We start from the raw sequence: 24,358 nt of genomic DNA, 5'->3' as shown, positions 1-24,358 counted from the left end.
CGTAAGTCACACAGAAAAAAAATGTTTTGGAAGCTTCATTCTGCTAGAAACTTGGTTAACCCATTGGTCGAACGTGTTGACTGCTGTACTCGTAATGTCGCCACGAACGGGCTCAGGTTTGAGTCCTGTCGTGGATGAGTGTCCTTTCATCAATTTCAACCATTCGTCATTCTTTTTCATTGTCGCGATTAGCCAAAAGTGAGAGTTAAACGACGGTAAATGTGCAAATTATTTCCATGATGATAATAATAATAATAACTATATACAGTACCGGTATATGTACAGGCTTGACATGTCCTTCCCTGACGTATGAACAGACTGTTGAAGTACACCATCCCGCCTGACAGATATTAATCTTGTTGGGGGAAGTTACAAGATTAATGGAAGTGCATGAGAGATAGATTGTGCTGTTACTGTGATTTTTTTTGTGAGTTTCGTTATGATGTACAACTTTGGTTCTTTTTAAATTGCGTAATCAAGATAAATAGATTCTGAATTCATATGTTAAAACGTAAGTTCTGTGTTTGGTAACAGTTTCATAGATCGGAGACAAATTGAAATCGGATATTTTGGGTTTCGCATGGTTCGTACTTACCAATTGTGTATTGCGAAACATAGTTCAAGGTGCCATTATGCATTTTACACGAAAAGAAACGCAATTTTTCACATTCTGAGTGCTTTTTTTTTATTCCTTTCTTTGCTTCCGTAACACACGTTAAGGCGGGCACATCTTGACTCACGTTGTGGGTATGCAGTGTTTCAACCTTCTTCACCGAAAAATACCTACGGTTGTGTTCGTCACCGGTGAAAATTATACATTATACACGGGTAGCTGACGGATAGCCCCACGAACCATACGCGGATAGCCCCACGAACCATTATGCATGGTAACTGACCGATAGCCCCACGAAACATTCACGAATAGCCCCACGAACCATTTCCGATAAGGTTAGGATTGGTTACGTTAGGCAAGCATAGTAAAAAAAAGGGGGGTTGAAACACTGACAGGGCTTACGTCATCAAACATTCGCAGCAATGGCAATTGTGCGTCGGTGAGATATTTCTCTTCAAAAATACATGATTTCCCGGTCAAATATATTCCACGATGAAAGAAAATACCTCGACGAACGTTGTAAACCTTGGAAAAACTCATTTCCATAAGTAGTTTCGTGTATAAAATTGAAGAAATGTGTCTCCGATGTATGAAACTGTTACCCTGTGTTTTTGTTTCTATTTACTGCAAATCTTAATGTTTTCCCGTACCCTGGGAGGTATCACGTGTATACCAATATACAGTCTCATGTTGCTCATTCTCAATTTGTATTGAGATAAATATATACTTATGGCTATTAATATCCTATGGTTGAACCTGGCACGACCGTGTCAGACTATATACAGGGTGATTCCATGACCTTGAATCAAACTGGCAGGGTGGATAGAGACTGACCCTAGTACCAATATGAGATAAGGAAACCTGGTCAGGAAACGAGTTAATTGAATAGAATATAGGTTTATTTCAGTACGAGCCTTCGCGGCTGTACACACATTTCCATACATCAATGAAGTTCTTTTCCTTTCTCTTTGTTTTCCATACCCCCCCCCTTATGTCCTCACATGTTCAACGTTTCCTTTCTTATTAATTGTGGGTTCTTCCCTCACAACAATTTATTAACCTAAGTTGTTTTTTTTCATAATTTTACGCTAATAGCACTAGTTGTTATATTGTCAACAAGAAGCTTTGTGCACACCGCTCTCAGGCACTTTCACTCCCGTCACTCAACTTTTTCGCTCTCTTTGTCCAGACGTAATGTAGGAAGGTTCCCAGGTCCCTTATTTGAGTTTCTTCCCTTCCAGCCATTTCCCTCCCCGTAATGACCCTCATTAGTCCCTTCATTTTAGATTCGTTCATGTCCCTGATGTATTTCCGTCTAGCCTCTGCTGTTTCTTTGCACTGGAGGAGAATGTGGAATTTCGTCTCGTCTTCCCCACACATTGGACATTCTGCACTCCCGTCCTCTCTCACGCGCTTGAATTGTGTCCACCCCCTAGCCTGAACCACGCCAAACCTGTCCTGTCACTCGCTAAACACACGTCTACGTATTTTCGCCTTCCCCATTGACGATTTTTGTGCTGCAGTTAAAGATACTTTCCCCGCACGTTCTGCCAAAATGTTTTGTTTGCCGAAGTCCTCCAATCTGTCCCGTATGATCCCCATTTCCTGCATGACCACCCTCCTCTAGACTCTCTATTCTCAAATCTATCCCAGCCCTATGGCGTACAGTTCCTTTATCATTGTTACCAATTGGCGTTCCTTTGGGTTATTGTTCTGCTCTTATATCGCGACTTTTTAGATTTCCATTCCCCATATTTAGCAGTCTTGCCCAATATTTGAAGCCTCTCATTTTTGCATCTACTTCCTCACTATACTTTCCAATTTCTCTAAGAACCCCGCACGTTGCCGTACCCCTTCCCACCCCCGGAACGTGTTTTAGAAAGTTTGCGTGTACCCAGTTTACGATTTCTGTTTGCCACAAGGACCCACAGTTCGATACCATAGAATAATGTGGCCTTGAATGTAGCCTCGTAGACTCTCTCAAGTGTTGTGGTTGGTGTATGAGGCACTTTGTACTTTAATTTTTTCGTATTGACCAGCACGTACATACCTAGCTTTTTCGTTGCTTCTTTGGGCCTGTCTTGTCCACTTCCGAGATTGTCATGACCATACCCAAGTAATCGTACTGTTTTACCCTCTCTGGTTGTATTCGCATTGTCCCATCTTTAAACATCATGACTTTAGTTCTCTTAATATTAACTAGGAGATCCCATTCCTCACAGTACATATGCAGCCCATCTAACCCTTCCTGTAGCCCTTCTATTGTGCTAGAAATTGCCTCCAGGTCGTCCGTATACAGTAATAGTGATATTTTTGTGTCCTCAATAGACGGAGGTTGCGTGTCCTTCCGTTCATCTACAATATCATTAATGAACAGAATTAATAAAAGTGGAGAGGGTACCCAGCCTTCTTTCACCCCCAGTACCGATTCAGTTGATCCCGTCACTTTCCAATTCCCACATTTAACGCAAAACTGTACCTTTTCATAGGCGGCCTGGAGCGCCTTTATCATTTTGGCAGACACACCCGTCCCCGTAATTTTGTCCACAACATTTGCTTGTTCACTGTGTCAAACGCCTATCCAAATATGTGCATAACAACAATATAATTTCCCTCTCTTTTCCACCAGCTTTTGCTGTAATAATGCTTGTAACACAAGTATATTGTCAAAGATCTGAAATTTTTTCCTGAATTCTGCTTGCAGGAGTGAAGGAACATCAAAAATTTCACACCAATGTTGTAGACGCCGGTACAGAAAGTGACCGTATACTTTGCTCATCACGGACAACAATGATAACCCCCCTGTAGCTATTTGGATTCGCTATTCCCTATATCACCTTTCCCTTTGTAAATTGGGCAGAATATATGTGTGATTCGAACCCCGGACCCCTAACGTCATAGCTCGATAGTCTAATCACTTCGCCAAGGGGTCCGGCTGAGGCGCTGGAGGTGACTTGTTAAAAGCATATTACACCGGCGAACTTCCGTGGATCTTTAAACTCCGCTGACACGGGAATCGATAGGAAATCATTGGAAATAAAGTAAAGTCAGCTTTATGCAAAAAGTACGTTAACGACAGGATAGAACTGGCTCAACGGCTTTAACGATCGGAAATTTGAATCCCCTTTAAATAGATCGCGATAACAGATCTCAGCCCCAGTTGTAGTCCGAAAGTTATAGAGTGAAGAGGTGTTGCCTCCAATTTATAGTCTGATTATCGATTGATGCGCAAGAGTTACAGCGGGGAATGGTGCGACATCAAATTTTACCGTGCCTTATCTACCAAATAAGCGGAGACGATCAACTCTACAGGAATATACAGATAAACGAACATCCTTTCTATTGTTATCATGACCCTGCCAGACCAGCCAATCGAAGCGTTAAATATTGAATGTTGTTAGTGTTCTCCTTATTTCTCAGGGGTGTTACCCCAAGCTATAAAGTACCTCTCACATAAGCGAGTAGCTTTAGGCTGGCGCAGCCTAGATTAAAATCCCTAACAACCCTTTAAGGGGTTTTATACGATATTCATTAATATTAGTATACAGTGTGTCCGAGAAAAAATATACCAATAAAGAATTTAAATAACTCAAGAATCGTTAACGATAGAAATGTCAAATAACGTTTATTTGGAAGAGGGAAGAAAGGAATTTTTTTACCACCAGAAGGGAAAAAATCGTAACATAATTAAGCTCATGCGCGGCTTTGTTCGTGAGTAGTCTGTACAATGGCGACGTTTACTGTTCGTCAGAAAGTTGAGTGCTGCTTTTGGTTTGCAGAATTGAAGTCTCCTGTAACGGTACAAAGAAGATTCCGGTAACAATATGGACAGGAAGCACTAGAACGTCATTACATTGTTAAATGGCATAAACAATTGCTGGAAACAGGGTCTTTGTTGAGGAAGAAAGGTAGTGGTCGGAAGCGTGTGAGCGAGGATAAAGTGGTTGCAGTTCAGGAAGATTTCCAGAGAAGCCCGCGTAAATCTGTGAGTCGTCCTAGTTCTCACCTTCAAATTCCACGTTCTACTGTGCATGATATCGTACATAAAAGGTTAAGGCTTAGAGCCTACAAGTTACAGCTTGTTCAGAAACTAAAGTGCAGTGAAAACCGCTAGGTTTGATTATGCTAGTGAAGTGCTATCACGCATTAATGATGACAATGAATTCCTGACACGCGTAACATTTTCAGATGAGGCTACCTTCCACATTTCCGGAAAAGTGCATAGGCATAACTGTAGAATATGGGGTGAGCAGAATCCCCATGCAGTTGTTGAACATGAACGCGACAGCCCCAAGTTGAATGTGTGGTGTGGTTTGACACGAGATTCCGTAATTGGGCCCTTTTTCTTTGAGGAAGCTACAGTTACAGGTGCAAGTTACCTGCAAATGTTGCAACAGTATGCTGTACCTCGTATACCTCATGGGTACATGTTTCAGTAGGATGGGCTCCCCCCCCCCACCACATTATGCCCGTTGTGTTACTAACTTCCTTAATAACAATTTCGCAGGTAATTGGATTGGGAGGGGTGGACCCATTAAATGGCCACCACGGTCACCAGACTTGCCTCCTTTGGACTTTTTCCTTTGGGGTTATGTGAAGACTATGATTTACCAAACACCTGTGCAAGACCTCAATGATCTCCGTGAAAGAATTATCGATGCATGTGGCTCTGTCACTCATCAAATGTTGAACACTTGGATGGAGGTTGAGTACCGCCTTGATGTTTGTCGCGCCACCAAAGGAGCACACATTGAGATCTACTAAGGTGAAATTTCTTTCTTGTTCTTTTTTTAAAAAGAAAGCTATGATTTTCTCTTCCAAATAAACGTTATTGGACATTTCTGTCGTTAACGATTGTTGAGTTATTTAAATTCTTTATTGGTATATTTTTCTCGGACACACTGTATAAATATTCCACTTTATTTATATGCATCACTGTATCAAGAGTTTTGCTATATAATATACAGAATTACATCAGAATATGAAATTACATGTTATCATAAAATTCAGTTTTTTTTACAAAAAACTGATGCAAGATATAAAGAAACTTCAAATTTTGGATAATTAGATTCCGGAAAATGTCAACCAATACTTTCCGATACCGATAATATGTGTAAATCTGCTCCATGTACAGTCAGCTGCAATAAATATGACACACCTATATCCTGAAATGCTCGCTTTTCTGCAAAGCGCAATGCGTGTTGTCTAACTCCACGGCGAAAAGTGGATTTTTATAGCAAACTAGCTGGTTACCCGGCGTTGCCTTGGTATTTATTTATCCCAATCTTCTATTAGACAGGAAAAATATTGAATTCTAACTATAGTGTAAAATGAACTTGGAGTTGAACGGTATTGGAAGTGTCATTATTTATCTTAGCGACCCCGAAAACTATGAATTCCACACTAATATCGGTCGTTTTAGATTATTTTTAAATGTCACCCCTTCCCACCCCCATCCTTAGGGGTGCCAGGGGTGTCTTACCTCCACAGTATTTCTTTCCATATAGCAAGTGATACGTGTACCAAGTTTGGTTGAAATAGCTCCAGGCGTTCGAGAGTTATGGCGGAACAAACACACACACACACCTACATCCATTTTTATATATTAGAAGATTTTCAACGGCAACTTCTAATACCGTCGTAGGTTTAGAAAACACGCACAACGCCTAGTAGGGAAGCATCATTTCAAAGTTTTGTCACCTAATCCCCGTTAATGACAACAATCTGAAGTGCCAACTTCATGAGGCTTGATGATATTCTGTGTATTTTGTTTATCTTGCATCGTAATTATTCACCTTTACGATCAGACTCCAGGGCACAGTTCATTCGAACTTTTAACAAGAAGTTCATTTTATTGTCATTTTTAAATGTTTTAGAATCCAACTCCCACAAGTTCTGCGTTGAGATTTTGTTCGGCTGAACAATCATTTTGATTTGGTCCTGAGTGCATATTTCAACGTACTTTTCGACTCATGAATTTCAATTTGTGTGTCGTAATGCAAACTCAATTATACCCTGTTCCAGCTAACTGTAGAGCACAGTTGCGCATAGCGGCAGAGGAGGAGGAGGAGTGAGATCGAATGGTGAAAGCGCAACGTTGCCAACCGTATGGTCAAAATATCATGGCATGTACGGACGTACGATCCAGTCCTTAGTCCGTACGCTAAATGCACGGCTTGTCAAAATTTGTACTTGCTGTTTTATCCCTGATATTTCCCTAAGAAATTCTTAATCCAAGCGTACTGACCTGGAGACAAAAATATGGTCAGTTTGCAATGTGCGTACGGTAACGTTTTCAAAAGTTTGCAACGCTGACAGAGCAAAGTAGCGAAAGCGGGTAACTCCAGTCGTCCATTACGCAATCCCGTTTCTCTCAATGTTCATTGGTGTAGCCGTCTCGCGTCACGTCTTGCGCAGTCTTGTCCTCGTTTGTCTGGTCTACAGTTAGCTGGTACAGGGTATAGATCCACAGCAAGAACGCGCTTCGAAAAGAGTTGTTGAGTTGATTTGGTGTTTTAAGTACACTTTATGCACAGTAAGGCTAATCGGGACTGGACCTACGGTTCAAAGGGGGATCCGAACCGCGCTTCGAAAAGACTTTCCCTCCGTCAGATGTTACTTTTCCTAGTGTGTGGGAGTGAAGGAGGTTAAAAGGCTACTTTGATGAAGATGAGAATATCTTCATTACTGTAGGATTCTTGTAAAATCACAGCGTAGATGAAGCTGCCGATAGCGGCTTGTGGAATGGTTTTGGATTCGTGTTACTGCATACCAGCACTTCCATTTTCGATTGTACACTCCTGTTCCGATAAAAAGGGACATTCTTCAAATGTTGAACCCGTTAAGTGTGCCACTTCATGGGAACAGGAGTGTACAGACAGCGTAAAGCAGGTTGGAGAATTCCGCGTGCACTTGTGGAGGCCAGAGGGCGCTTCGTGCGAAGGGAGTTTCTCGCCTATACATTAGCGAAAGCAGGACTTTTGTATGGAGAGGACTGCACTTGTAAATGTAGATAATACATAGCTACGTTCTAGGAGTGCGACTGGATACACAATAAGATATTAAGTAATTACCATTATTAACCTTCATTCTAAAAGTTGTTCGAAGATAAATTGAAGGTTATTATAATAGGTTTTGCAATTATCCCGAGTTCTTGGCTGCATTCATTAGAAATATTTGATTTTCTACAAAATATGAGAGGATCTGTAGCCCCATTGGATCCCCCCAGCTTACCGAATTGCGTGGGTACACTCACCTCAAGCCCAGTCAGCAGCAGGAGGTAAAAAGAAACACTGAAGGGGGGAGGAGCCCACCTTTTCACGGAACCACCCCCTGTTTCGTCTTCCACGATCACAATGCCGCACTGGGTGGTTTCTGTGGTGACCCTGTATTTAGACACCCAAATTTCAACCGTAATTTCACATAGTTGCAGACTAACGAGGCTCTGGCGACTGGATTGTCCTTACATCAATTTAATCTTATCACCATTCATTCCAATCTCCGCGATTAGCCAAAAGTGGCAGAAATAAACTAAAACAAACAGAAGTTTGCACAGTGCCACGCTGCACTTTTACTCACAAATCAGTTGAAGTGAAGGGTTTCCCACTGCACGAACGCGACCGACGAAACCACTTTTCAGCCTCTTTCAACGCTACAGCGTCTCTGCTCGCTCTGCAGTACACATTTGCATACGAGAGCGCTCTTTCACAAATTCTGCAGGTTCACCAGGCCTGGCCGAAATATGCAGACGATACGTAAAAATAAGGAAATGTAAAAATTGTCGAACTGAACTGTCCATAATATTAAATAATAATTTAATATGAATTCAGGATATTGCTTGTTATTTTGAGGTCTATACAATAATACATAGCCAATGCAGTTTTGATACAATACGAAATATTCTTTAATAATAATAATTGCAATCGTAAATCATGTGTCAAAGGAGCTTCCTTGTGTCTTCTGATATGTTGATATAAATGCTTCGTTAATATGGAAATATTTCATTTAAGAGCTACAGCTTGCGCAGACGCCGACCTTCGTAGTGAAGTGGTTAGCACAGCACGCTACGACACCAGGGGTCCTGTGTTTGAAACTCCGCCTGGTCAAGGGTGTTCTTTGTGAGTATCCCTTCTTCAATTTCAACATATCATCACTCACCCTCATCTTCGCGATTAGCCAAAAGTGGCAGAAAAGCGAAGTAAAATGAGCCTAATCAATCAATCAAGCTTGAACAGTAAAACGTGTTATAGGGCTATTTTTATGTCAGAAAATATTATAGTAAATTGTTCTTTTGGCAGGAATCTGCACCCTTCATATTTTGGAGATGTAACCAAATCCTAGAATGTCATGAAAAATCCCTTTCCGAAGGGCTTGCACGAGAAATGTGCTTGGCGGAATTCCTCTTCACTTAGTTTCCTGATATTTGAGATCCCCTCGCTGTCCCTCAGGAAGAGCAATTACATCACGAAGTTGGGAAAGTGCTGAATGAAGCTTCAAGCAGAAGTGAATGGCAGGGTGAACAGGGGGAAACAGGAATTCACCCACCATTGGAACAAATTGTTCCTGGGAAACAAAAGTTAAGTTCGAAACTACGACAACTCAAGATACATTTGCAGAATGAAGGTAGTCACTTAAATTCGAGCTGTAAGAATAAAGTTGTTTGCCAGTACCATTGAAAACATATTCGGTACGGAATATTGAAGAACGGCATGCATACAGCATCATTATGTAATATCATGTTACTATGCCTTGCTGTAATGTCGCTTAGCTGTGGAACTCACGTGTCGCTTTGTTGTGGCACTCGCGTGTCGCTTGGCTGTGGAACTCGAGTGTTGCTTTGCTGTGGCACCCGTGTCGCTTCGTTGTGAAATTTTCGTCTCGCTTCGCTGTAAAACTCGCGTGTCGCTTCGCTGTGGAAGTCGCGTATCGCTTTGCAGTGTGTCGCTTGCCACCTGTTGCCTCGGCATGAAATCTGCCTTATGAAGCTTTTATACCGAAGCAACACGCGGCGAAGTCATGCAAGCTTCATCTGTCGTTCGAACCGGGCTGTTTTCTCAATATCGTGTGTCATATCGTCTCGGTCTGGTGGTCGCCGTGCGAAGTGAAGCTTTTCTACAAACTGGATGGGGCCCGTGTCGCTTGTCACTTCGGTCTCGGGGAGAATTCATATCTAAGCGACAAGTGACATGTGTCACTTTTCAGATGTCTCCAATCGAAAGAAGGCTTGTGCGGCCTCTCATGCCGCTACGGCGTGAAACGATGCTGCTGATTGGATTGTTCGCAAGCGAGGTGTGTCGCTTGTCGCTTCGGTCTGAAGGTTCCCTGAAAACTGCCTCACTTTATGGCACATTGGATCAGATTTCAATCGAGCCCTTACACTGCTGTGTTCGACTGATGGACATTCTGGCGATGATGGTTACATTGCATCAGGATATTTGAGAGTGTGCTGGAACATTCAGAAGCTTAACGTGTAGATTGGCCGTAGAAAAGTAACATTCGAAAACCCTTTGTTGAAGGCATTATTGGAGAGAGTAAAGGGAATGGGTTAACGAGAATTTTAAGTTTCTACGTAAGCCTATTAAACTATTGATAATAATATTATACCAATGGTTTTCAACCTTCGAGAGCCCGCTGTTCCGGTAAATTTGTTATTTAGAAGCCGATGCCCCGATCCCAATAATTGTACTCGAAAATACCTTTTTTTTTTTAAGAAGAGCTTATACTCTGTACAAGGTTGAGCAAGAGTCATCACCTGATTTTCTTAGCCTATAGCTTGGGTTTTAAATTAAAGAAAGTAGGTTTTTTTGTGTTAAACCTTTATTGATATTTGTAAGTTTTATGTTCTCAATTTTTAAAGATAACATCCAATAATGACCACCATTCGAATTGATGCAAATTTGCTCTTTTTATTGCGTTTTCATGGTGTTTGGAAAGACTCTGCGTGGAAATGTTTTCGATTTCATGCTGAATATTGTCCTATAGTTGCTGTAACGTCTCTGCCTTATTCACATAAACCAATGACTTCAAATATCCGCAATGGAAAAAATCTGGCAAATCACCAAAACGGGATATTACTCTGCCCGGAAAAGTGTCACGCAAAGGAGCTATTGTTTCGCGGGCTGCATGTCGGGTATACTTATTGATTTTCGCACACAATAAATTTCGTGAGTATCTTATATTTAACTGACAAAACACTACTGATATAAACAACAAGACGTGAAAATAAAGGTCAGTTCAAATAGGATGATGACTTTTGCGCCACCTGTTATATGTAAATCTGCTCCATGTACAGTCACAGACAATAAAAATGGGACAACGAGATCCTGAAATGCTCGCATCTCTGCAAGGCGTTATGTGTGTTGACTAACTCGGCCTACATGCCGGAAAGGGAAGTGGTGATCGTGGAATACGCCGCAGACCAACCAGACAACATTGGTGGCGCCCAGAGTAACGACGCCGCGGAAGGTGGTGCTGCGCATCTCGTTCTGCAAGCTGCTGCGTTTCTCATCACGCTGAATTGGTTGCTTCCTCGTTCCCCTTCCCTTGCCAGCATGTAGGCCGCTCGCCGAAAGACTAGACAAGAGGTTTAATAGGAAGTTTCAAATGGGAAGCTCTACCACCGCCATAGATTTAGACAACACCTTGCAGGGAAGCGAGCATTTCAGGAATGTTTATCTCCAAATCACGCCAGTTTTGTCATCCAATCGCCGGCCCGTTACTGACAACAATGTGAAGAAGGCAACTTCATGAGGCTTGATGATATTCCGTGTATTTTGTTTATCTTGCATCGTAATTATTCACCTTTACGATCAGACACCAGGTTACATTTGATTCGAACTTTTAACAAGAAGTTCATTTTATTGTCATTTTAAATGTTTTATAATCCACTCCAACAATTTCTGCGTTCAGATTTTGTGCGGCTGAATGACCATTTTGATTTGATCCTGAGTGCATACTTCAACGTTATTTTCGACTCAGGAATTTCAATTTGTCTGTCGTAATGTAAACTCGATTAGATCCACAGCAAGAACGCGCTTCGAAAAGAGAGTTCCTTTGTCAGAGGTTAATTTTCCTAGTATCGAAGTGAAAGAGGTTAAAAGGCTGCATTGATGAAGATGAAAATACCTTCGCCACTGTAGCATTCTTGTAGAATTTTGTTTAGCTTACAGCGTAGATGATTTTGAAGCTGACGATTTCGGCTTATGAAGAGTCGTTTCAGTCCTGCTTTGCATTCGTGTCACTGCATTTTAGATTGTACACTACTGTTCAGATAAAAAGGGACATTGTTCAACCGTTGAACCCTTTAAGAGTGCAACATTAGGTGAACAGGAGTGTGCAAACAGCCTAAAGCAGGTTGGAGAATTCCTTGTGCACTTGTGGAGGCCAGAGAGTGCTTTGTGCGATGCGAATTTCCCGCCTGTATATTAGCGGAGGCAGGGCTTTTCTTTGAAGAGGACTGCACTTGTAAAGGTAGAAAATACCGTTGAGTAACTTAGAAATAACGAGTTCAGTTATTCTTGACTATCCCGCCATGACAAAGACAAACGAATAACGATTAACACTGACAAATACAAAGGCAGAGTCAACAGACTGGAACTTCAAGAACCACTACAAATCCGACATGATCCAGATTGCAGGGTGCATTTCCAATTACATACGATCCTTACTTCCAATCCTCCGAAACGGCTTTCAACGTGTTGCTGCAGCATCAGATGACCCTGGAAAACTTACCGTCATGGTTGAGGTACTCTTAGAACTACTCCTTCATTGCAGCCAATGAAAACGCAATTCTCAAACGACAAATATCCATGGTAGAATGGATGCCAGCGGGCTTTTGACGCAAAGACTGCTCCTACGACACTTTTTACAAGAATAACAAATAGATGTGATGCTAATTTGTATAACTCATCTCAACGCAAAATAGCAGCTATATTTTCCAAACTATACTCAGTACAGACTTGACAGAAAAACCGGCAGGAAAGGAGGTTTACTAATATTGGTGAAAACCAATATCCCCTCTCAACAATTGCAAATGAACCAATTACAACATCTAGGAGCTTCACCAGTGGAAATACGTATACGCCCCTGGCTTCAAATTTGTAGCAGTAATAGGTTATGCAAAACCACATGCCCAAATAATAGACAAAGACTTTGAAGAAGTCTTCAGATTAAGTGATAAAATACTGCTTGCGGAAGATCTCAATATTATACATGGCCAATGGCACTCCAGACATCCTAATCCAGCGGGTAACCAGTTATACAGACTTATTGGTCAACTGGGATTTCGCATAAACACTTTCCCGAAACAGGTGGGCGACCAGATGTGTTAGATGTTATAATTACTAAAGGGTTACAACTCACAAAAGAACCAGAAGTCATCACGGCACTCAACTCGGATCATGAACCAGTTTATTTTTAAATACAGCATAATCTACTCCTTCAACTCTCCCCACCTTTGAAAGTAACAATAGTGGATTGAGAAAGATACCGGACACATCCTAATGAATATATAGATCTACATGACAAAATAGAGACCCTTCCTGAAATCGAACAGGCTATCCATCTAATAACAGTCCACATCACAGCCGCCAAAAAGGCTTCAACAACAAGACGACCAACACATCGGCCTGCTGCAGGAGAAGATGCCCAACTAAGAATACTCATACGTGTCAAACGCTGGGCCAGACATAAATTCCAGACTTCCCGCATACCTCACTACCTCCATCTCCACAAAGTCCAATGTCAACTCAGGCTTCATATACAAAGGGAGATGGTACACAAATGGGATACGATAATCAGTGAAACAGATGGCCAACCTTCCAAATTTTGACAACTTGCACGAAATTTACAGGGAAAAAGGAAAATACAACGTACCCCTGTTATTCATACAGCAGTGGGGCTCACCTTTCAACCCCAACAACAAGTCGAGGAATTTGTGACAAAATATGAGGAACAAATGTCACCAAACCAGTGCCCTTACGATAGAGGAGGTTTTTGGGAAGAAGAATTCTTCACCGAACAACACCCACCAGCAATACCGATCCTGTTCACACCTCGGCAGGTGGCAGCGAAATTCTCCCAGTTAAATAACCGTCGAGCATTAGGAATAGATAACATCCAATCTGCAGACCTTAAACGAGGCACTAGAAAACTAATGGCATATGTCACACGCATATTCAATGCTATGTTAAAGCACAATTACTACCCGGAATTATGGAAAATGGCTACCGTATGTCCAATACTAAAGGGGCAAAAAGCTCTGTTTTTGCGGTGCATTACCAGCCAATTAGTCTTCTTAGTCACCTAGGGAAGACATTTGAAAGACTGTATGCAGAGCGCCTCCGAGCTTTCACACAACAGCAACTGCTGCCAAATTTTCAACACGGATTCCGACCACATCATAGAACAGACACCCAGCTACTTCGCGTAATAGACTTAGCCACGATCAACTTCAACAGAAATGCTTCTATCTTGAGTGTATTCCTTGATGTAGAAAAGGCTTTTGATAGGGTATGGCTTGAGGGCCTTCTCTATAAACTACATCGCCTTGGTTTTCCGGCCAATGACATCCGAATGCTGTCTTCTTTTCTTAAAGGACGTCAATTCATTGTTCGTTTCAACGGGGTCACATCAACTCCGCGAACCATCACGGCAGGGGTACCCCCAAGGATCGATTATTTCGCCACTGCTTCATGCCTTGTATACCTACGATATGCCAGCACCACCTTCAATAACGCTTGCACTTTACGCAGACGATACAGCAATTTTCGCATCCAGCATTCGAGCTACACTCGCTGAAACTTATATACAGAGATATCTCCAACTTTACGAAGATTGGACTGCAAAATGAAGAATCAGAGTAAACCTGGAAAAGAGTTCCGCTGTACTCCTTACTACGAAAAGAGAAAGGTTTAACCCAAGACTAAGATTACATCAACGAACCATACCATTACAGACATCAGTCCAGTACTTGGGTGTCACACTGGATAAAAATCTAACGTTCCAAAAATATATATTCGAAACAAGTTGGACAACTGTATAGTTTACTCAAGATCCAGATACTGGCTCTTCACACCAAAGTCTCCCTATATAAAATATTCATACGATCTTTCCTAACATATGCCTGCGTCGTATGGGGACATGTTGCACCATCGTTGTTAAGCAGACTACAGAGTGTCCAAAATAGGGCACTACGTATCATATCCGGAGCTGATAGATATACCCGTAATGTACAACTCCACGAAGACCTAGATCTTGAAACATTGTTTGAGTTTATGCTCCGCACTAGAACAAAATTCTGGGCGCAATTACCACATTTTGATAATCCAACAATACGACTTATTGGACAAGTCCAGCCAGCCCGAAATGTTCATAAAATGCCTAGACTTTAGTAAATAATGATCCACCGCACCCACCGGAAAATTCATTCCAAATCCACCCTCCAGCCCCCTCAACCATACCCAAACCCCTGCGACAGCTGTAGGGTATGACAATTGACAGCTATCTAGAGACTACCAAACATGTTAAAAGAAGAGACACATGACATACACTGAGGCATAGTCCCACCGACTGAAACTCTAACAATGTTACAAAACCAACATAATAACAAGATGATGATGATTCATTTCCGCACACGAATGTTGAAATTAGTTAAATTTGGTGGTTTTTACTGCCAATTTATGCATGCGGCAGGTTTTTTCCTGTCTCACGCAAAAAAGCTATTATCTTTCCTCTCTTCTACCTTCGGCTTCTAATTATACTACCGGTAAGTGCCATCAAGGCAGACACCGTTGATCAGCACATGCTAGGCGTGCTTTATAGGTATTCCCTAACAAGCATGCATACTACTTTACTATAGGGGTGACACTTATAAATAATTTCTTTCGCACTTATTTACATTGCTAACGTAATATTCTGGAATGCGGAATATTTCTTTAGGTGAAATAATGAATTTCTAACGAAAATAATGTATATTTCTTACATTTACGAGTACTTACTGTTACTCGTTATTTCGATTCTGTAACACACATTATGGCGAAAGCGTACTGGTTCATCGCGCGTTGTGACAGTGTTTTGTCGATTTATGCAGTGTTGCAACCTTGATCACCGGAAAATACCTATTTTCGTGCCTGGATTTGAAATTATGCCAATACCTCGCAAACCATTCACGTTAGCCCCACGAACCATTCACGTTAGCCCCACAAACCATTCACATTAGCCCCACAAACCATTGACGTTAGCCCCCAAAACCATTTTCCGTTAGGTTAGGTTAGGCAAGCATAGTTAAAAAAAAATACTCGACACGTCATGTTATAGTGAAAACACGGTGAGTTTGAAACACTGACTATGGGGTTTACGTCATCTAACCCACGGAACATTATGCTCTCGTGCAGAAAGCAAATGGCGGCAGCAGAAACAGCGTGTCGAACAGAGATTTTCGCAGAATACAACATGCATTCGCATTAAAATGGATCAAAACTACTTTCACAACGCTACAGAAAATTATTTCCGTAAGTACTTTCTCCTGTAAAAAGTAAGAAATCCGTCACCCCTATAGTAACGTGTTATGCAAGCATGCTATGGAGGGCCCCGAAGGGAAAGGGTACTCTTCGGAGAACCAAGAACCTAAGGGGGACGCTTACAATACGAGGCGTTGCCGTAGACCTGTGCTAGGTGCCACTCATCCCGGCGAGCTCTTTGGGGGCCAGGATTACTTAACCTTTCTGATTTCATTTCTACATTCCCTGAAGATGATAGCAATGTATGTCCTCGAAACGTTATAAGCCAACTCCAATTTAACCTGGCTGGTGGCCCGAGAACACTTGTTCGAAGTAATTTTCTTTCGATTCGTGCCCACTTAAAACTCTCAACAACTTCCCAGCTTCAATCCCAAACTGAGACGTGCAGAAGGGAGTGAGATGATACACCACGCAGTGAAGCGTCCTTCCTATTTGCAACGGAAGCCAAGATTTATTACGCAAACTCGCTGGTTCGAGCTTTCCTACAAACGAGGGGAGTAAATCAAGCTTGCTGGTTGACCAGCGTTCCCCCACCCCCGCTTGGAGGCCAGAGTGATGTTTCATCCTCGGTTCCAGAGAGTTCCAGAAGGCTTAGGGCTCCAGAAAATATGCTGGCGCCTTCCTCTTCAACTCACATGGTTCCAGCAGCGAACACGCCCTTCCACCACTTCCATCAGCGCTGATTATTCAAGGGAAGCAGACGCTATGCTGGAAATTCCCAAGGACATGTTAATTTTCTTCCTACGTCAACATCTGTATTATATAGACAAATGTGTTACCGAGAGTCTCAGAAATTTGTTCTGTAAACATTCCAATTAGCTGAAGGGACTATGGGTAATTTGTCTTTTCACGAGTAGAAGATAAACACCCTGGAGCTGCGGTGAAGGCTCATGTTATTATTACTCCTCTCGAAAAGATGTATGTTACATTCACCTGGAAACAAGCTTTAAAACAGGTATTTTACATTTTTTTTAAATTTCAGGGAGTGTAATTGTCTTCTACCGAAGATGAATATAATATAGCTTTGTTCTTGTTTTAAATTCAGTGCTCTAAAAAGAAATGAGGTATTCTACAAACCTTAGTATATCTGACTTTTAAATGAGCGAGACCACTATATTATATATTTTTTAACTACAATTTTCCAACCTCCAACTTCTAAATTCCAGGATTGTTAAAGATCCATGAACCCATAAGTTCTAATGGGTTCTATTGGGTTCCGCTGCAGGACCGGAATCTTTCTTCTCGCGCAATTTAAATTCGGTCCAAGTTGCGTATTGCATCATTAAAAAGTACCTGGACCGAATTTAAATTGACCCGCAAAAAAGGTTCCTGGATCGTAATTAAATTGATCCAGAAAAAAGGTTCCTGGACCGTATTTAAATTGATCTGGTAAAAAGGTTCCTGGACCGAATTGAAACACTTTACAGATAAAAAGGTTCTTTACGGTCCAGAACCCATTTACGCTTGCTGAATTCCTCTCCTGGACCGGAATTGAATGTATTTAAAATTCCTGGACCTTCAACAACCCTGCAAATAAATACCCCTCAATTAGTATTCGATTCGTCACGTCGAATGCGAAGACAATTTCTTTTTCTTAATTTGGAATGTTCAATTTTCGTTGCCGAATGTTCCTGGCTTAAGTCCCTACCTGCTCGGGCGGTGGTAAAGTTGGACGTAGAATGGTGAACAATAAAATGAGAAGGAACAGCCTGTTCGGTCTGTTCCGTGAAGGTGAAGGTACTGCAGTCGTTTTCCATTTAGTCATCCAAATACATTTAGGCTACTTTGTTAATTTTTAGGTTTCTTCCAATAATGAAACTTAAAGAATACATTATTTTTGAAACTACAGTAAAACCTCGTTAATCCGGACTTCGCTTAATCCGGACAGGCAAAAGGGAAAAAAAAAAAGAAAAAGCAGAATGCAAAGTTTTTAAATGTGGCTAGAAGTCAACAAGAGAACTTCCCAAGGAAAAGGCAGTCAACCACTGATGAAATTCTGTTTCCCGCAGACTTTGTACTGCACTGTATAGGGTAATTTGGGGAAACTCCGACAGGCTAAGGGTATTTCATCAAATATAAAAATAATGAAGCATGTAATGGCACAATATGCACTTTATTTTGAAAGCTAACACTATCTGCGATATAATATTAAACGTATGTGAAAATATGCTGAACATAAGTATAAACTAACTAACACTCTCTAGCCTTCTTAAACCCGAAGGTTCATGGCTGCAACAACACAGGCCTTCCATCTTTCCCTATCTTGAGCAAGATCTATATACTCTTTTCCATCCCTACCGATTTCCCTTAGGTCCATCTCAACGTTGTCCCTCCATCTTCGTCTTGGTCTTCCTACAGGGCTCTTACCATCAGGTTTCCCAACAAGAATCCTGTAAACTCCTCTTTCCTCTCCCATTCGTGCTCATGGCCTCCCCACCTAAGTCTTCTTGATTTAATTATTCTAATAATATCTGGACATGAATACAAATTATGTACTCCTAAATTATGTAACCTTCTCCACTCACCTGTCTCCTCATCCCTTTTAGGTCCAAATATTTTCCTAAGGATATTATTTTCAAATACTCTCAATTTATGTTCCTCTTTTAATGTAAGGGACCAAGTTTCACATCCATATAATACTACAGGCAAAATTACTGTTTTGTATATTTTAACTTTTAGTTTCTTAGATATTAAACAAGAAGACAAGAGTTTATGAAGAGAGAAGTAACATGCATTTCCTGAATTGAGCCTACTTTTTATTTCCTCTTTAATATAATTTTCATTTGTTAATATCACTCCTAAGTATTTGAATTTGGAAACTGGTTCAAACGAGTTGTTATCAATAATTAGATTTTGATTATTACCTAAGACTTGGTTTCGGCCTGTAAGCATATATTTAGTTTTCTCTTTGTTAACTTCCTAACCTATCTCTTTAGCAGTTTTGAAAAATATTTTAGCATTATGCATTATTCTTAATTGTATTCACATCATCTCCCAGTAAGTATACATCATCTGCATCTGCTAACAACTGAGTCACACCATTTAATTCCTTCTTTAGTTTCTTTTACCTTCCTAACAGCATATTCTAAGGCAAAATTAAAGAGCAATGGAGATAATGCATCTCCTTGTTTTAACCCATCATGAATTGTAAATTTGTCAGACATATTAATACCCACACGAATTTTATCATACTAACAAGCTTCTTAGGTATTCCAAACTCTACTAATATATTATATAATTTATCTCTTTTGACCGAATCATATGCTTTTTTTAAATCAATGAATAGCTGATGGACATTTTGATTATATTCCCACTTTTTTTCAAGTGTCTGTCTGATGTGAAAAATGTGATCTGTAGTTGATCTGTTACGTTTAAATCCACATTGATAATCATCTATAATTTCATTAGCATATGGAGTTAGTCTTGTTAAAAGAATGTTAGACAATATTTTGTATGTTGTTGAGAGTAGAGAAATTCCACGGTAATTATTGCAGTTCATTTTATCACCTTTTTTAAACACAGGAAGAATTATGGATTCTTTCCACTGTTGAGGGATTTCTTCTTTATTCCATATTAAACAAATTAGTTTATGAATTTGACATATTAACGAATTTCCACCATATTTAATTAATAAGTATGTGCAATTTTATGTCAGAGAGAGAGTTGTAAAATATCGGAGTTACCCAAAAAGTTGGGTAACCCGTCACTGGCTTGGGGAACTTCGACAAGGCATATTACGTTCATTTTAATATTCTGTGGAATTATTTTTATACACTATATATTATATATTGTATTCTATAAGTGAATTTCGAGAAAAATATTGAATATACTCCTTAAAAAAATGCCATACCTACACTCCAATAACAGTGATGGGAAGATAACAAGTCCCTAATCACTCTCAGAACAATGTAGCATACGAAGTATGGATCTTCACCACCAGGGACACATTTCATGATACCAAGTGTGACACGCAGTTGCATCCAGTCTCCTTCATCAGCACTCATTCCATACGGAACATTATCTACACATGGGACAAAACCACTCATTAGCTTCGGAGGTAAGATATTTGCTTGTGGACCTGGAAGCTTTCGTCTTCTAAGGCCTAATAGGAGTAGGTCTAATTCCCCTCTTAGCAGTTTCACTACGATTTTCAAGTTTTCTCCTTTTCCTCACTCCTTCAATGCACGTGAAGGAAGTCACCATTAGGCCTAATCCTCCCTGTTGGACACTAGTTTTCCTTTTTCGTGTCTCTGCAGATAGTCCTAGTTCATTGGTTGCTTTGTATTTCGTTGGCGTTTCTGTCAAGGCGTGGAAAGTGGTATGCGATGATCGTGAAGTTCCTGCTTCAGTGATATTCTCACTGCAAGCAGGCAGTTCTTCTGAACGTAGGCCTACTTGTGACGTAGAAGGTAAGTTCAATTATTATTCTGTCTTGTCACTACAAACACTAGCAACAGAACAATGAACTTCGTGGAACTTCGAAAGTTCGTGCTGCTGTGGCTAAATGCATTCCACATTTCACAGCGTCTGCTGCTCTACTAATATTTTCGGCAGTCCAACTGCATTTTGTACTCTTTATCACGTAATTTCTCACCATATTGGATCTGCAAATATACGGAATAATCATCCATTAAAAAATTCGTTCTAGTGATCCAATATTATAAGAAACAAGCCGATGTCGAAGTTCCCCGATTTTTTAGTGTCGGAGTTACCATAAAATGCACAGTACCATTTCATAATTTTTATCTGCGTTTGGCAACACTGCCACCATTCAACGACCACACGTAAATGGAGGGAAATTACAGCCGATCATTACCTGGTATGCAACACAATCAAAATCTGTTCGGCCTGTTTCTTATATCTTATGTTCAAAACATGCATTTTTATATCACTACTATGTACTAATAGTACTTTGACACTCACCTGTACTTCGGTTTAATTTTCCTGAACTTTAGAGATGCCTTCTGTAATTCATCAACCTGGCGGAAACACTACTTCACACATCCATAGCCTCGCAGCAACTAGCGTGCACGTGTTCCTTCTAAGCAGTTCGGAGGCACAGTGTTTCCAACTACAAAATGTCTAAGTTTCCCCAAATTACCCTAGTGTATTTAGGCCTTTGCCCTTTAAATACACCATAATAAACGTGTTTTGTTGCTATGAACGGAGTTTTAATCCACTTTCTACTGTTCTTTTAGGTTATTTAAGTTAATCCGGACTTTCGTTAAACTGATCAACTTATCCCCCTATTAGTCCGGATTAACGAGGTTTTACTGTATTCTGTGGTGTATATTTTAATATGTACATGTAGCTGGCTTTAACATGAGTTTATATATTTTTCTCTTTGCAGAGTGCTGAAACATGCAGATATTAAGGAGATTGACAAGACAGCATTCTATAGCCTCAGGACTTTGAAATCGCTGTAAGTGTTTCTTTTTACACTATATATATATATATATATATATATTCCCTTGGTGGCTCGCCTGGGAGGGAGGCCAGCAGTCGGTAGGTAAGCCTTGGCCCGATATTGGGCTGTTGCGCTATAGGATTATATATATATATATATATATATATATACAGGGTGTCATTTTAATGGCGCCCACGGACCACGGAAACGTATAGAGGACATCAAAACAAACAACTTTTCTCAGTAACATTTTTCTCGTTGGTGCATCATTTCGGCGCTACAGTCGTTCAAAAAAGCCCATTTTGCCGCCTGGATGATGGCAACCCAACACAACATTTCATCGTATCTGTGACGTCATTTCCTTCGACTAAAAGGCGCACGGCAGGGTTGCAAGGAACACACAAATTTTGTGAAAAATTACAAACTACCAACCACATTATTAGCTGTAAAACGAAGCGAGAAGCGCGTCCAGTAGACCGAACATCATAGCCTACCAGCCAGAAGATCAGCAGTCATCTCAGGGGAAGGGAGAAGTGAACCAACGATATGAGAAATGGTAAAAACGTATTCAAAATGAAGTGTCAATATCGGATCTTGTCTCAGCCTACATGGCAAATATCAACAACAATAAATTTTATTGGACTTACAGCTTACATGTCAATTATATTTGCAAATCTCGTTGCAAGGTTGATATCTTCAGGTTTGTGTTACGCCTTGTGGTACTTTTGTGCTGATAACGGAAGTATCCGAGGTTCACGTTGTTACATTACGGCTAAAACACGTACAACCACAGCAACAATCTAATGATCAATCAATAGCGAATATACTGCCCTAACAGTTGCAAACTATTACATGTGTATCCGGTGCGTAGATAAACACAGTCGGCGGAGAGCTTTTATTACTACTACTTATATCCCTGTATTTTCAACCATTTTTGCCACTTGCCTCATAATGCCCTGAATATACATTATATTATGTGTTGCTTACCTTTGGAATTTTGAGTTCTTTCATTTCTATTTTGTCATCTGTCCAGTGTGTCACAGACAACTAGTATCAGAAGGATGAAGTGGATAGACTAAATTGTAGATGCGAAGTTGGGAACTAGATTTGCAAATATTTGACATGTAAGCTGAGACAAAATTCGATACGACCACTTCCACTTGAATTCTATTTTCTTTCTACCATTTTTCGTATCGTCTTCCTGTTGGGTTACATAACGTGTTTTCTCGTCTTGCGTTACGGTACATAATGTGGCTAATTGTAGCTATGACATTTTTCACAGAACATGTGTGTTCCTGGCAACACTGTAACGCATCGCTTCACGACGGGATATGACGTCACAAATGCTATCAAAAGTTGTGTTGGGTTGCCATCATCCAGGCGGCAAAATGGGCTTTTTTGAATGACTGTAGCGCCGAAACGACGCTCCAACGAGAAAAATGTTACTGAGAAAATTTGTTTGTTTTGATGTCCTCTATACGTTTCCGTGGTCCGTGGGCGCCATTAAAATGACACCCTGTATATTTATATTGCATTAGTGAATTCATAGATTTATCAATACACAATTCTGCTTGTTACATAATCACACGAAGAAACTCATCTCTAACCAGCACATTGATGTACTAAGTAAAGTAACACGCTGTGCAACACACTTGCTATCAAGTTATTTGATGGATGGAATTAGTAGATTGATTTGGTTATATTCAGTCGCTTTTCAGCCCCTTTTGGCTAAATGAGGATAAATGGTGAAAATATGACATTGATAAAAAGACAACCACAAATGAGTAAATCCATGAAAAGTGGGAAAGTTGGGATTGTTTTGTTCATTAACCACATTTTTAGTTTAACACTTTTAAAAGATGGATCCGATTAGTTAATTGTTTCACTTTTGCTTGTCTATTTGCTATTTACGAGGGACGTTCATTAAAGATTTCCCCTGAACCAGTTTCCATGGACGGAGATAAACGAAAATTGGTACAGACATTAGTCCTTCTCTACATAGGAACCACCAATGGCCACACACTTTTCCCATCGCTTTATGTACCCGTGGGGACCTTGTTTGTAGAAGTCTGCAGGTTGCTCCAGAAGCAATGGCTTGACCTCAGAAATCAACGTTTCTTCGTCGTGGAAGTGCAGTCCCTTCAGAAAGGACTTCATGGTTGGGAGGGGTGGAAGTCTGATTGTACGAGGTCTGGAGAGTACAGGGGATGTGGAAGGATTTCATATCTGCAGGACCGTGCTTCTGTCTGGGAAACATGCAAGTTGTGAACTGGAGCGTTGTCTTGCAGGATGCGGACGCCTTTGGTCAGCATGCCACGCCTCTTTGTTTTGATGACCTTCCGCAATTTCTGCAGCAGTGAAGTGTAGTACTTCCTGGTAATTGTGGTACCCTTCGCCAGGAAATCCATCATAACTACTCCATGCTGGTCCCAAAAAACATGAGCATCACTTTGCCCGCTGAGAGTTGGACACGGGCCTTCTTTGTTGGTGGTGAGTCAGCATGCTTCCATTGCTTTGACTGGGCCTTGGTCTCTGGGTCATAGTGATGGACCCACGTTTAACCCTGGGTGATTACTCTGTCAAAAGATTCCTCCAAATTTTCCTGGCACATGGTCAATTAACCTGGGAGCACGGGACTCGTTCCTGCATTTGGAAAGGTGCGAGTAGCCGAGGAACCCATCGGGCAGATACCTTCCGCATGTTTCAATGGCCATGGATGATTTTTTTCCACAGACCCCACACTGATCTTGACATCTTCAGCTAGTTGGCGAACGGTTATACAGCGATCCTTCAAGATGGCGGCTTTCACTTGCCCAAAGG

General features: G+C 40.8%; 1 protein-coding gene across 1 annotated transcript in view; it reads left to right on the top strand.

The window, feature by feature from the left end:
• LOC146003489 (uncharacterized) overlaps positions 1-21,557 on the top strand; it is a 546,114-nt gene extending 524,557 nt beyond the window's left edge. Inside the window, exon 6 of the mRNA XM_083141780.1 lies at positions 21,482-21,557. Within this exon, the coding sequence (XP_082997906.1) occupies positions 21,482-21,557 (76 nt within the window). The remainder of the gene's footprint in view (positions 1-21,481) is intronic.
• Positions 21,558-24,358: the final 2,801 nt, after the last annotated feature.

Source organism: Lepisma saccharinum, chromosome 20, assembly GCF_977018435.1.
Source record: "Lepisma saccharinum chromosome 20, izLepSacc3.1, whole genome shotgun sequence".
NCBI classification, from domain to species: Eukaryota; Metazoa; Arthropoda; class Insecta; order Zygentoma; family Lepismatidae; genus Lepisma; species Lepisma saccharinum.
The sequence above is the reverse complement of the archived record's forward strand: the minus strand, read 5'-3'. Positions and strand labels throughout refer to the sequence as shown.